This window comes from Marmota marmota, unplaced genomic scaffold, assembly GCF_001458135.2.
Source record: "Marmota marmota marmota unplaced genomic scaffold, marMar, whole genome shotgun sequence".
Taxonomy (NCBI): domain Eukaryota; kingdom Metazoa; phylum Chordata; class Mammalia; order Rodentia; family Sciuridae; genus Marmota; species Marmota marmota.
Window position 1 is genome coordinate 11,154,926 of NW_026000222.1, and position 14,731 is coordinate 11,169,656.

Consider the following 14,731-nt stretch of genomic DNA (forward strand, 5'->3'; position numbering starts at 1 on the left):
ATCTCCATCAACTCCACCCATATATGTCCTTTGGCCCAGTGGAGAACAGTGTGGCTAACCTAGTGATCTGGTTTAAGAAGGAGGTCTTGGTTCTTTTCCTCAGGAGTACGTCTTAAAAATTATTGAGATATAATTCACATATCACACAATTTGCCTTTTTAAAGTATGCGATTAGTGGTTTTTAGTGTAGTCACAAAGTTGTGCAACCTTTCACCACTGTCTATTTCCAGAATATTTTCATCATCCTGAAAAAAACTTCCTGTAACCATTAGCGGTCACCTCCATTGGCTCTCTTTCCAGCCCTGGTAGCCATTCATCTGCTCTATGTCTATGGATTTTCTAAGAAATACTGTTTTTGTTTGTTTGTTTGTTTGTGATACTGGGGATTGAACCCTACCACTGAGGCACTCTGCCTCTGAGCAACATCCCCAGCCCTTTTTATTTTTTATTTTGAGACAAGGTCTCACTAAGTTGCCCAGGCTGGTCATGAACTTGCAATTCTCCTGCCTTAGCCTCCTGAGTAGCAGGGATTACAGGTGTGGCCATCATGCCCAGGTCAGAGTGCTTTCTATGTTGAATCAGGTTATTCATTTTAACTTCTTCCTGCTTTATTTTCTCATCTCAAAGTAAATCCAACAAGTTTTAGTTAACCTCAAAGCTTTGGGTTGAAGCTTTTTAAGTAAAAATACTTTGAATTCATTAAGGCAGTACTAAGATTTTAAAATCTATTTTGAAAACAGGTTGTTTCCAAACTCATTTGTCTTTGTGGACTGTCTCCCTTTATCAGGAACGTGGAACATTCAGGTAGCTTATTTATATCTAATTGCATCTTGCTGGGGGTATAGCTCAGTAGTAGGAAGAGAGCCTGATTAGCTTGTGTAGGGCCCTGGGTTTGATCCCCACACCGCAGAAAAAAAAGAAAAAAAGAAATAAAAATAAAAAGTTCATTTACATCTGAAAACCTTGCAGTTTGCCTGCTAAGAAGTTGTGGGTCTGTGTCTTGCAGATGGACGCTGCAGATAGGAGCTGCACGGTGTCCGCGCACTGCAGCAGCCACCGTGTCAAGATGCTGGTGAAGTTCCCAGCTCAGTACCCCAACAATGCCGCCCCTTCCTTCCAGTTTATTAACCCCACAACCATCACATCGACCATGAAAGCTAAGCTGCTGAAGGTGGGGATCTGGGTTCCCAAATTTTCTTTGCTTTTGTAAGACAAGAGCTCTGCTGTGTGCATCAGTGTCTGTGCTGAGTAGTGAAGTTAAGTGGAACTCAAAGATTTGGAAGCCGTCTGTCCCCTGCATGCTATGGTATTAGCAACACACTGACCTATCCCTTTGTGTAGACAATGTTAGAGCAGTGATTTTTTTAAAAATATTTTTTGTTGTAGATGAACACAGTATTTTTATTTTATTTATTTATTTTATGTGGTGCTGAGGCTCAGATCCAGTGCCTCACATGTGCTGAGCAAATGTTCTACCACTGGGCTACAACCCCAGTCCCTGGAGCAGTGATTTTTAATCTTTTCTGAATCATGGATGTCCTTTGGATGTCTAATGAAGACTATAGATCCTTCTTCAGAATAATTTGCACAGATTTTGCATATAACTTCAGAAATATTGAATACTAGGATATGAATTGCATGTAATCTCACAGAGATCACTAAAGCTATGCACTAATCTTAGGTTAAGAACCCTGGAGTTCTGTTTATCTAGAAATAGGCAAGACATTCTGAAGCTAAAAGATATTTGATAATCAGAAAAAAATGTATATAGTCATTAAAAATATTTTCCATCCCGTAGAAGGAACCAGGGTTAGCTTAGAGATAAACTGTCTAGCTGCACAGGCAAGGTGTGTGAAGGACAGCGGTATGTGGTTGCAGGTGGCACAGCCTGGCAGTTGGTCTTCAATTCAATGTGTCAGTGAGATCTAATCAGGCAGAACCTCTATCAGAAAGTGCTAGGAGTCAAACTGAGGCAAACATTCCTCAGTTTGAGCAGTGTGACAAGTGAAGGAACTGAAGTGTCCTCATAAGCCCACGCTGACCTGAACATTGCTTATCTTTACCCATTTTGGATCATATTCATTTGATAGTTCCATCCTATTGTGGTATCATATGTAATCAGACATTTTTTAAGTGGCTTAAAGATCTCTGAAATGCTAATTATTCAGATTTTGTGGTATTTGTCATTTTAAACTTGGATTCTGAATATTTCATTGCCTAGTTTGGACAAAAAAAAGTACATATATATACATATACATATATCATTTTATACTGACACACATATATATACATATACATATATACATATATATGTATATATATGTGTGTCAGTATAAAATGATAGGCTTAAAATGAGAAGTGTCAAATTTAAAGGTCTAATTCAATGCTAATAGCAGTGTTAATGCAAGCCACATGTAATTTCAAAATTTTCCAATAGCCACACAAGAAAAACTAAAAGAAGCAGTGGATTAATTTTAATAATATTTTAATCTAATCTAGCACATCCAAAATATTATCATATCAACGTATAATCAACGTAAACTTATTGGGATATTTTACACTTTTTTCTGTACCAACATTCACTGTGAGTTTTACAGTGCCTCTGAGTTTGGACGAGGCACATTTCAGGTGGTAGGGACAATGGGTCTAGTTCATAGGCCTGTCTTCATTGTGGGTGTCAGTTCACATCTGTGGCATGCATCTTAAAATAGTAGGATTTATCACTTTAAAGAACAAAAAAATAAAAACACATTATAATTTCTGCTGAGGAGAAATCTGTTCCCCCCTGGCTCTTTTTCTCAGAGCTGTTTTTAGTCCAGCCCAGTGGGTATCACTTGCAAGGTGCTGAGATTTCTCATGAAGGAGGTGGGGTCAGGAGAGATGAAAGAGCCTGAATTCACTAGAAAGAAAGAATAGCTATTCTCATGCTAGAACCAGTGTGTGTGTGGCCGGCCGCCTGGGCCAAGGAAAGGCTTCCCTAGGAGGTTCAGGACTCAGGCCTTCTCCTTGAGGGCTGTGGAAGATAGAGTGCATTGCCCTGGAAACCTTAGACCTAACCATGCCTCAGTCCCTGCACCATTATGCTTCTGCCCACTTTGCAGAGTAAAGCCAAGCTGGAGAAATGGGATGCTCTTCTTGACTGTGTTCTGGGCCTTTTCTAGATCCTGAAGGACACTTCCCTGCAAAAAGTGAAACGCAACCAGAGCTGTTTGGAGCCCTGCCTGCGCCAGCTCGTCTCCTGCCTTGAGTCTTTTGTGGTGGGAAACATGAAATTGTGTATCGACCTAGGCTTTGGTGTCTTGTTTCATATCTTCTCCTAAAATCCTGGGCTCCCTGACTTTCTAATGTCATACCCCTGTTTTGTAACTCAGCTCTAAGACAGGCTGTGGTTTTTAGTTTGTTGATTTTTAAATTTCAGAACCAAGAAGACAGTGCTTCTAGCAACCCGTTTGCGCTCCCAAACTCTGTCACACCACCTTTGCCAACTTTTGCGCGGGTGACCACGGCCTATGGGTCATACCAGGATGCCAATATTCCCTTTCCTAGGACTTCTGGGGCCAGGTTCTGTGGAGCAGGTTGGTCTCTGTGACTTGCTGATTCTGGATTTCAAGGGAATACAGCCAAGAGTGTCATGTATTCTGTATGAACATCTGCCCTAGAAAAGCCTTCTTTGTTTTCATTTCCTAAGAACTCAGAACTTCTTTGTAGTAGTATTTTATACTATGAGGCCACATTAGTTTCTGTGAGTATATCCCACCAGAATTGGAGTCTTCATTTGTTTCATTCTGATGAACTTGGATTTGAGTCTAGTTTAGAGCCCTGATTCTTAACAGAGGATAAGTCCCCTATAGGGAACGTAAAGCATCTGTGGAGACTTGATCCAGTCCATATATATCCCATCCGTCCTAGATCCTGGAGATTCTCACCTTTGGGCCTGTGCAGAGTCACTGTAGCATTAGCCTTTGCAATTTTTAAAAATCGTGTCTTATCCCTCAGGTATATTGAGACAGAAAAACAGATTGCCCAGTCCTGTCTTGGCACTTCCCACTGACATGCACATGTGCTGTCTCCTTTGTCAGGTTACCTGGTATATTTCACAAGGCCCATGACAATGCATCGAGCAGTGTCTCCAACAGAACCCACTCCCAGGTGAGTCTAGAAGATGCTTTTGCGTCTATATCCAGGGGGCCAGAAGTGGGCAGAAATATGGGAAGGACCACTGACTCTGGCTTTGGACAGTTTGTTTTAGTTTTTCAGTAAACTCCCTTTGTAAGATTCATTCAAGAAAGATGGTGGTTCATTAAATTCAGAAAAGCTGAGATTTCTGCTATAAGGTTACTGCCAAACTACATGAAAGGGCAGCTTTATGAAAACTATTGCCGAAACAAGGCAAATCCTTTGTTAATATATGTTTTCCCTATTGTTATTACTTTATTATTATTTTAAAATTTTTGGTATTTGATTTACTGTTAAACTGAAAAAAAAAGACACAACGTAAAGATCATCTGTAGTCCCACAACACTGATATACCATGTCTAACATTATCAAAATACATGTAATTTTAATAAGTTATATCAGGAGTATGTTGGGAAAACTCAAAACAATGCAGAAGCTTTAGGTTCAAGTTTGAAAGCCCTTCCTTTCTATTTTCCATGAACTAGGGGGATCCCTGTGTGGTTCACTGAGCTCAGGCAGCTTATCTAGACTGTTTTAGTTTCTTCAGAGGTCCTGTGGAGAAGCTGATAGCACTTTCCTCTGGAGCCTAAACTAGCAAGTCCCTTTAAGGCCTTTGAAAACACTGCCAGTACATGGGGAGTGCTCAGACTATGTTTCCTGTTGTGACCACTGTTTTTTTAAACTTTAAGATCATACAGTAGACTTCTGGTTCTGCAGAGCAGTGACCAGGGTAACGCAGAACACACAGTATCGTTAGCTCAACATAGTTAGGAAGAATCATCAAGCAGTGTGTGAACAGATGCCTCTGCTGGACTGGGAAATTGCCAGGCTCCACACTAATCCAGGCAGATGAGATCTTCTTGACCCATAAGAACTGGAGGTTAAGTAACCAGGGAACTTGCCTTACATTAGATTCCATATTGGAAAGGTTAGACCAGAAAAGTGACCTCCTTTCAGAGAGACACAGTGAAGATCTGTACCTGGACTTTGGATCACATGTTCTATAGGAACATTTTCAGCCAGCAGTACTTTATTGAAATATAATTATCAGTACACACATTAAGATGTGAAGCATTGTCCTTGCCCCTCAAATTCCCAATTCCTTTTCCCAGTTTCTCATTGCCCAGTTGAGTTTTGTCTGTTCCTAAAGGTCATTGAGGTAGACATGCACTGTGAACTGCTGAACTGTTTTATGGCCAGCTTACGTTGCTTGACTTAGTGATACTAAAGTTGACCCACGTGGTTGCCTCTATGAGTAATTGGGTTTTATGAACATGATATAGGTTGTTCCTCTATTCTTGAACATTTGGAGTATTTCCAGTTTGGGGCCATTATGTACTGTCCTTTTAATGAACACAAGTATTAGTTTCTTTGCCCAAGGAGTGGAATTGCTGTGTCATAAGATAGGTGTATGTTTAATTTTATTAGAAATTACCAGAAAGTTGGTACACAGTGGTTGTGTCATTTTGCCCTCACATCAGTGATGTTCAGAGCACTTATTGCTCTACGATCTCTCTAAAACTTTGCATTGCTAATCTCTTCAACTTCAGTGGTTATGGTGGGCATGAAATATTACCTCCTGGTTTTAATTTACATTTCCGTGATGACGACTAATGATGCCGAGCAGCGTTTATGTACTTACTTACCATCTTCTCTTGCCAGGTGTCTCTTCAGGTATCATGCACTTTTTTCCTTGACTGTACTTCTTATTTATTTGTGGTGCTTGTCTATTTTGGTTGCAGGTCCTTTGCTGGAAGTGTTTATTGATTTTTTTCCTCCTCCGTGGCTTGTCTTTCTCCTTCCTTAATGGTTTTCAAAGAATAGCAGTGTTCTATTTCGATGATGCCCAGGTTATTACTTTTTTACTTTGTTAGTGATTTTTGTGTTTCATCAAAAAAATCTTTCCCTACCCCAAGGTCACAAAAATATTCCCTTGTTTTCTTTTGAAAAGTTTACAGTTTTAAATTCCTTATTTAATATCTGTGATCCATCTCTCATTTTTTTTGTGTGGATGATGGGTAAGGGTCAAAGTTTATTTTGTTCAGTAGAGAGAAGTGGTTGTTCTGGCACTATCTGTGTAAAGCTTTCTTTGTTGAATTGGTATTGATACCTTTGGTGAAAATCAACGGACAACCTATCTGTGGTCAGTTTTTGGACTGTCTTTTCCTTCAGTGGTCGCTTTGTCTCTCCTTATGCTAACACTATACTCATGGTGTAGCTTTGTGTAGAGTCTTCACACCCGATGGCAAGAGTCCTCCAAGTTTATTATTCTTATTTAGTTTTTTTGTTGGTTATTATAGGTCTTCTCACATTTTCACAAAATTATAACATTAGCTTAGTTTCTTAAAAAAAAAAAAAAAACAGAACCTTGCTTATATTTTGATTGAGGTTGTATTAACTCTGTAGATGAGTTTAGAGAAAACTGACATCTTTTTAAAAAATTATTATTTTTTATTTGTTCTACTTAGGTGCATATCACAGCAGAGTGCATTTCAATTGATCATACACAAATGGAACACACCATTTCAATTCTCTGATTGTTCACGGTGTAGAAATGTACCATTCGTGTAGTCATACGTGTACCTAGGATAATGATGTCCATCTCATTCCACCATCTTTCCTACCCTCATAATCCATCCTCACCCTCCCCTTTGCCCAATCCAAAGTTCCTCCATTCTTCCCAAGCCCCCCTCCCTCAATTATAGATCAGCATCCATTAATCAGAGAAAACATTCGACCTTTAGTTTTCTGGGATTGGCTTACTTCGTTTAGCATGATATTCTCCAACTCCATCCATTTACCTGCACATGCCATGATTTTATTCTCTTTTAATGATGAATAATATTCCATTGTGTATATATACCTCAGTTTCTTTATCCATTCATCTATTGATGGGCATCTAGGTTGGTTCCACAGTTTAGCTATTGTGAATTCAGCTGCTATAAACATTGGTGTGGCTGTGTCCCTGTAGTATGCTGATTTTAAGTCCTTTGGGTATAGACCAAGGAGTGGGATAGCTGGGTCAAATGGAAGTTGGATTCAAAGTTTTCTGAGGAATCTCCCCACGCTGCTTTCTGAAGTGGTTGCACCATTTTGCAGTCCCACCAGCAATGTATGAGTGTCCCTTTTTCCCCACATTCTCACCAACACTTATTATTGCTTATATTCTTGATAACTGACATTCTCACTGGAGTGAGATGAAATCTTAGAGTAGTTTTTATTTGCATTTCTCTAATTACTAAAGACATTGAACGCTTTTTCATATATTTGTTGATCACTTGTGTATTTTCTTCTGAGAGTGTCTGTTCAGTTCCTTAGCCTACTTATTGATTGGATTGTTTGATTTTTGGTATTAAGTCTTCTGAGTTCTTTATATATCCTGGAGATTAGTGCTCTATCTGATGTGTGTGTGGTAAAGGTGTTCTCCCACTCTGTAGGCTGTCTCTTCACATCACTGATTTTCACATCATTGATTGTTTCTTTTGCTGGAAAGAAGCTTTTTAGTTTGAATCCATCCCATTTATTGATTCTTAATTTTACTTCTTGTGCTTTAGGAGTCTTGTTAAGGAAGTCGGGGCCTAATCTGACATGATGAAGATTTGGGCCTATTTTTTCTTCTGTTAGGTGCAGGGTTTCTAGTCTAATTCCTAGGTCCTTGATCCACTTTGAGTTGAGTTTTGTGCAAGGTGAGACATAGAAGTTTAATTTCATTTTGCTGCATATGGATTTTCAGTTTGTTGAAGAGGCTATCTTTTCTCTAATGTATGTTTTTGACACCTTTGTCTAGTATGAGATAACCATATTTATGTGGGTTTGTCTCTGTGTTCTCTATTCTGTACCATTGGTCTTCATGTCTGTTTTGGTGCCAGTACCATGCCATTTTTGTTACTATTGCTCTGTAGTTTAAGGTCTGGTATTGTGATGCCTGATGCTTCACATTTCTAATGCACATTTTTTTTTTTTTTTAACTCTCTCTTTATTTATTTTAGTTTTTTTCGGCAGACACAACATCTTTGTTTGTATGTGGTGCTGAGGATCGAACCTGGGCTGCACGCATGCCAGGCGGACGTGCTACCGCTTGAGCCACATCCCCAGCCCCTCTAATGCACATTTTTTAAAAACTAGGTTTGTTCCTAGGTATTTGTTGTGTTTTGATGCTATTGTAAGTAAAATTTTAAAAATTGTTTATTTTTTAGATGTTTCTAATATATGGAAATACAGTGTATTTTTAATAAATTGATCTTGAATCTAAATTTACCAATTAGTTCTAGTTATTTAAAGCTTTTTTTGTGTATACAAACATTGGAGTATCCTGTGCTTGTGCAGATAAAGCATTTTTAGCTCTAAAAGTTTTGCTTGGTTCTTTTTTGGAATTTTCCTTTTTCTTCCCATGTCTTTTCCTCTTGGTTTCAGCAAGTGCTGTGCATAGCACTACTTACAAATATGGGGGGAAAAAAAAACAGCCAATGTAGATAATTCTCATTGTCAACTGCAGATCTCTCTCCGCCTTGTCTGCTTACCATACTGGTTTGATCGCACCAATGAAGATCCGCACAGAGGCCCCTGGGAACCTTCGCTTATATAGCGGGAGCCCCACGCGCAGCGAGAAAGAGCAGGTTTCCATCAGCTCCTTCTACTACAAGGAGCGGGTAAGTGCCAGAGCCATGGCCTTTGTTTCTTCCCCTTCTCCTGGATTGTACTGTTTGCCTGCCCACCGCAGCCAAGTTAGTAGTCCCTTTATAGCTCTCACTCTCATAGTTTGTTCAAAGGCCATTGCTTTGCTCCTTTTCGTTGACTGTAAGTTGGAGGGAGGGGTCAGTGTACTTACAGTCCGTGTTCTTCACTCCCTATTTAACCCAGTCCTTGGATTCCCCATTCATTGAGTTGATCCCCATTATTTCAGTTAGAATAATTAAGCCTCCAGTCTTTGTTGGTATTCTGATGTTTGTCAACAGATTAAGGGATGTTCTGAAGGCTTGGAATCTGACATAGTGGGAATTTCACAGTTGTGAGAGTTTTAAAGTTCATCTCTAAAAGCTTCTTCTGCTAAAAATACATTTAAGTTCCCAATGGAATACATTGGTTTATACAAAATCCACCTGATCTTATCCTTATGTTCTGGAGTTCTTAAGGAACTCACTGTCCTGAAAGCAGTTCTTCCTGTGCTGGCAAGAATCTTGGGTCACAACAGTGGAGAGAATGGTGGCAGAGCTTTGGAATAATTGATTAAAAGAACTCTTTTGGGTTGTCAGATTGAGAATCTGGCATGACAGGCTTTAGCTGATGACATGATGTGGTAAAGAGTTATCACTGAGCTACTGCATAAACTCAGCGCTTAGGAATTCTTTGTTGTTTTCTCCCACTAAATGAGAAATAGTGAATTGTCTCTAACTAAAATTTGCTTTTTTAAAAAATTTAATGATTTTAAATATTAAAAAAAATGAATTTCTATCAGGTATTAGAAGTGCCTTCACTCCAGTTGCAGGATACTGTCCACCGTTGTCTTGTACTGCTAGCCTGGCCAGCTCTGCCTTTAATTAGTCTCAGGGTTACTTGTGACTGAAACAAATGGCAGCAACTGATCTGACCAGTCCTAGGTAAACCACTCAGTTAAATAGGGAAAATGACTTTCTATTGCCTCCTGTCCAGCTTTCTACAGTCCCCTTCCACACAGCTCCTGGCTGGCACAGACTTCCCTGGAACATCTTCCAAACTATGTCTTCCCCCAGCTCTTTACATTAAAAATTCTTAGCTCTTTTTCTACAAGTTAGCATGTAATTGGATAGATGATTTGATAAATTGCTTAGAACTAGACATTTTATTGCCATACAAGCCATATAAACTCATGGTTAAATATATGTGACTCCTATTTATTTTTGTAGTGCTAGGGATCAAACCAGCCTCCTACATGCAAAGCAAGCACTCTCCCACTGAGCTATACCCGCCAGTCCTTAGGTGAGAATTTTTTTGACATCAGGGCCAGGGCGATTCTGAATTCCTCTCAGTTTATGCCATGTGTTACCATGCTTGGGTTGGGATTGGGCAGAGTAGAGTGACTAGCGCTTTTGACTTTGTGATAGTGTGGAAAGCCTGTGTGTAGTCAAGGTAACTCTGTTCCCAGATGGGACCTCTCCTCCTGCAGAAGTAGTGGTAAAGCCTACATTACTGTTTACAATGCTCTGGCCCTTTTTACTCCACCACTATCATAAAGAGGGACCAAAGCATCTGCAAACTAGCAGATAGTATCTGCTGGGGATAGAGGATGGAACGTGATATTTCAGTTTGGTGTGCAGCTTCTCCACAGAAGATGGGCCATTATAGTACCCTTGTCTGACATAGTTAGTGGTATTTAAGTTTTATTTTAAGTAGTGACCATTTAAAATGGGAGGTTGCTATGATTATAATCTCACAGGAAATTTTTATTCTGATGTATAAAATATTATATAGAAAAGTTCACAGATCTTAAGCATGTAATAGAACATCTTAAGACCCTCAGAGGCCCTGGGGAGGGGAAACACATTTTAATGGATGATGTGTAATCATTACTAGGGTAAATCATTTGAAATTGCTGATAATTTGATCATTTTGGATCTAAAGAATAGTTTTGTGTGGTTCAACGTATTAGCTTAAGAAGGCAAGAATGAGTAAGTCATTATTTTGTGATGAATTTGAAATAAACTTACCTTCCTTGAAGCTTGTTTATGTCCGTCCTATTTAAATAGGGCAGAGGGGGAATTAAAGCAGTGGAATACTCCACAATGTCCTACACAGGCGGCTTTGTCTTCCTACCAGAGGCCCATGTATCTTGAGGGTCATTTTCTAGTCCGCAGGAGTCTAGTTTCACCTGTCAAATAGTATCACTTTATTGTTTTGTCCTGGAAACTTTTCAGTTTACCACATATTTTGGTGCCCCATTTTTTTCTCCTTCATACCTTTATTCCCTTTTAGATCTCTACCACAAGAGTTTTAAATGAAGGAGAATGGCCGGGTGTGGTGGCACACGCCTGTAATCCCAGCCGCTCAGGAGGCTGAGGCAGGATTGCGAGTTCAAAGCCACTTCCAGCAAAAGTGAGGTGCTAAACAACTCAGTGAGACCCTGTCATCTCTAAATAAAATACAAAATAGGGCTGGGGATGTGGCTCAGTGGGTGAGTGCCCCTAAGTTCAATCCCTGATACTAAAAAAATAAAATAAAATAAATGAAGGAGAATGAAGAGGTAGAATATGCCTGCTCCAGGCATGGTGGCATATGCCTATTATCCCAGCTACTTAGGAGGCTGAGACAGGAGGACCAAAAGTTTAAGACTAGCCTCAGCAACAAGGCGAGACCCCCATCTCAAAAAAAAAAAAAAAAAAGAATATGCCAATTTTATGACCTAGAAATGAAGGAATTACAGGGTTTTTTTGGTGGAGAGAGTAGTTTTTTGGTCAGAGTTGTGTTGACATTAGCCTCTGTATGCCTGGGGAGCAAATCCAGGGGCACTTAACCACTGAGCCACATCCCTAGCCCTTTTTTGTATTTTAAATAGACACAGAGTCTCAATGAGTTACTTAAGGCCTTACTAAGTTGCTGAGGCTGGCTTTGAACTTTCAATCCTCCTGCCTCAGCCTCCTGAGCTGCTGGGATACAGACATGCGCCACCACACCTAGCTACAGGGTGTTTTTGAGATTGCAAAAGATATTTATAGAGCCATTTAGAAACGACTGTTTGCTTCTCTTGTGTTTTCAACCTGACCTACTTAGGTTGGATTGTATTCTCCAGATGGAATTCCAAGGATTGCTCCTAAAAACTTAAAAATGTTAAGAGACCTAAATACCTCTCAAATTTCATAGGAATTCAGAAAGCACAGAGATGCTAACATGAATGAAGTTGGCAAGTAGACCAGTTATTAATCACTGATAAAATATCATGCATGCTTAGAATAAATCAGAAGGCCCAGAACTTAAGGTAAATATTAGGTTGCCCTACAGACATTAAAAAAAAAAATTCTCAGCCTCTCATCTTTGTTTCGGTTTATGTTACCAAAATAGCTCTGATGTAAATAACTGGGGAGGTCTTTCAGTTAGCAGAGTAACTACAGATCTCCATAATCAGGGTCGTTTTCTCCCAGTTCCATGCTCAGGTGCTCTTGTTAGCAAGAATGTTCCTCCTCAGCTTAGTTCCCCACCTTCCCCTTAGTTCTCCAGGGCTCTCCCTTCTCCCCGACCTTGCTCTGAAAATAGTCCTGCAGTCCCCGTGTCATGACACCCGTTTCCCTTCTTCCCCCCAACCACACCCTCCCCCAAATTGGTTTTCAAGAATGTCTTCCATTTGGGGAATGAGAATATACTCTGAACACGTTCTCATTCTCACCTGTCAGAGGGGAAGAATTTTCTCCTGTTCCTCCCTGGCACTATGACCTTAGTCCTTCCTACCTCGGACCTTCTCGTAGTTTCTTTGTCAGAGTTGACACTAGCCTCGGTATGCCTGAAATGTGACTGAAGATGGATGAAACCAAAGGTGGGCTTAGAAGGTGAAGGCGTGGGGGGAGGCGAGGAAATCCAGAAACTGCTGTGCTGAGGTTCACAAGTGTTCGTCATTCCAATTCTGGTTTTGCAGTATATATACCTTTTAATCCATCAGATGTGTGGGAAGCTTTCATTTTATTCTATATTTTTCCCTTTTAATTTTCTTGGTGTTTTTCTTCCCTCCTCCTGGGTGTAACGTTTTCACGCACAGATGTCTCCTCGCTCTGCCCGGCGACGTTGGTCCATACAAGCAATTAACGACTTCCCGGTACTGTGCGCTGTGCAAATGCTCTCCTTAACTAATCCTGTCTCTACCCAAAGGCCCAAGAATAAAATGCCACCTGCCTGGCTTTGAGGAACCTGAAATGACAGGCTGGCTGGTTTTCGGGACCAGCAGAAGTGAGCCCTTCACTCTGGGGAGTCAGGCACCGAGGACTGCCTCCTTGTTCAGTTCAGAGTTTCAAATGGCTGAACACCATTACAGGTCACGACTGGAGTCCTTTGCAAATGAAGCAATACTGGGTTCTTGGGAGGAACCCTGATTAAATGACTTTAGCTCCCCTGATTTCACTTGGAGCTTTTGTCTAATTCCATGGAGCTTTCAAAAGCCTACCTTTGGCATGCGGGGAGCAGAGGAAGATATAAGAGGCTTCTGCCATTTAGTCTCTATTTTCATAGTCTCAGTCTGGTTCTGAGAGGGAAAGTTTCCCACCTGCTTCATTGGCAGGATACATAAGCTAGTTTTATCCTTCAGGAATTATCTGGAACAAATTTTTCCCTTAGCCTCAGTATTTTACATTAACATTAAAACCTCTGCTGCAGATGTGCCCTCCCCTTCTTCCTTTCTGACTCATCCTATTGACCATCTCCCCTCTTCTGTCTTCCTCACCCATTCCCTTCATGTTTCAGTAGTGCCAAGGTGACCTCAAGGCAACCTTGAGGCTCTGTGTAAATTTTGTTTGGTAAAAAGAATGTTTAGAGGACAGTCCTTTAGCCTTTTCATAAACACCTATTGAAATCAGGAGCTGGATTAGCAGGTACCAACCTCTGCTGCCATCAACTTGCAGGTGGAGCCACCAATATGGCCACCTTTCCTCAAAAAGCTGATTCCAGCCAACCCAACTGCTGAATTTCCACTGGTTTTCCAGAAGTCCTCGTTTCTGCTGCTCTTTAAATAGGAACTCATTTTGACTCACTGCCCACTCTGCTGATTATTTATTGTTGATGGGGTTGCTGCGAAGCAGTTGGTGGCTTATTCTTGGGCTGTTTTTACATTTAACCCATTTTCTGGCATTGATGTTGCCTCCAATTGTAGCAGTAACACTGGTGGTACAGTTGCGAGCTGGCTATTGGTTGTCATTCAGTGCTATTTGCACCAGTGCCTCCTTCCCCCCCACCCTTCTTTTCTGTCCTCTTTGCCGTAATCCATGAACACCTTCCTGGGATGTTCAGAGGGACATCCTGGAGCTCATCACGTAATATTTTGTCTGTCTTGCTTTGTCTCTCTTCCCTCAGTCCCGTCTCATGAAATCTGTGGGGAAGGGCATTTTGTATTGGTGGATCATTGAAAAGACCTAAGAGAAATGCACAATCCTTTTCTCCCAGAGGTACCAATTCTACCTCACAGAGAAGTCTCCACACTAAAGCCCATCAGAGTGAGATTGGAGCAATGCAGGAGGGGCAGGAGCTTTTACACCACAGTGCCCTTCCTTACCCCAGACAGAGTAACCACATCTTAGCCTTTGTTATCTGAAACCAAAGAATCCTGGGAGAAATCCATGTGTTGTTACCTGACAGTTGCTAAGTCGAGAGCCTCTTAAAATGTCCCGTAAGATGTTAAGGAGAAAAGCATTCTTAGGGAAAATGTGAGTGGAGCAGGAATGCTTTTTATTGCTTAGGCCCTGGAAGAAACACCCTGAAAAACTGTCCATCTTCTTGTTAGGGAGCAACCAGGACCCAAGGCCCCAATTAACATCTCATTTGAGATATAGCATATCGTCATTTAGGTAATCTTATATTTAAATCTCCAGAATAACTGGCCATTAGA

The 14,731-nt window shown here is 40.6% G+C and overlaps 1 protein-coding gene across 10 annotated transcripts in view; it reads left to right on the forward strand.

The window, feature by feature from the left end:
* Positions 1-14,731, forward strand: part of Wdr59 (WD repeat domain 59) — a 147,489-nt gene that overhangs the window by 115,186 nt on the left and 17,572 nt on the right. For 7 of the 10 annotated variants that reach the window (XM_048792421.1, XM_048792424.1, XM_048792423.1 and 4 more), the window contains 6 exons: positions 1,007-1,171; positions 3,162-3,257; positions 3,419-3,575; positions 4,080-4,149; positions 8,672-8,825; positions 12,896-12,952. In XM_048792421.1, coding sequence (XP_048648378.1) covers positions 1,007-1,171; positions 3,162-3,257; positions 3,419-3,575; positions 4,080-4,149; positions 8,672-8,825; positions 12,896-12,952 — 699 coding nt within the window. Of the gene's footprint in view, positions 1-1,006; positions 1,172-3,161; positions 3,258-3,418; positions 3,576-4,079; positions 4,150-8,671; positions 8,826-12,895; positions 12,953-14,731 lie in introns of those variants that run through there. The other 3 variants (XR_007343593.1, XM_015496072.2, XM_048792427.1) reach the window with 2 other exon arrangements.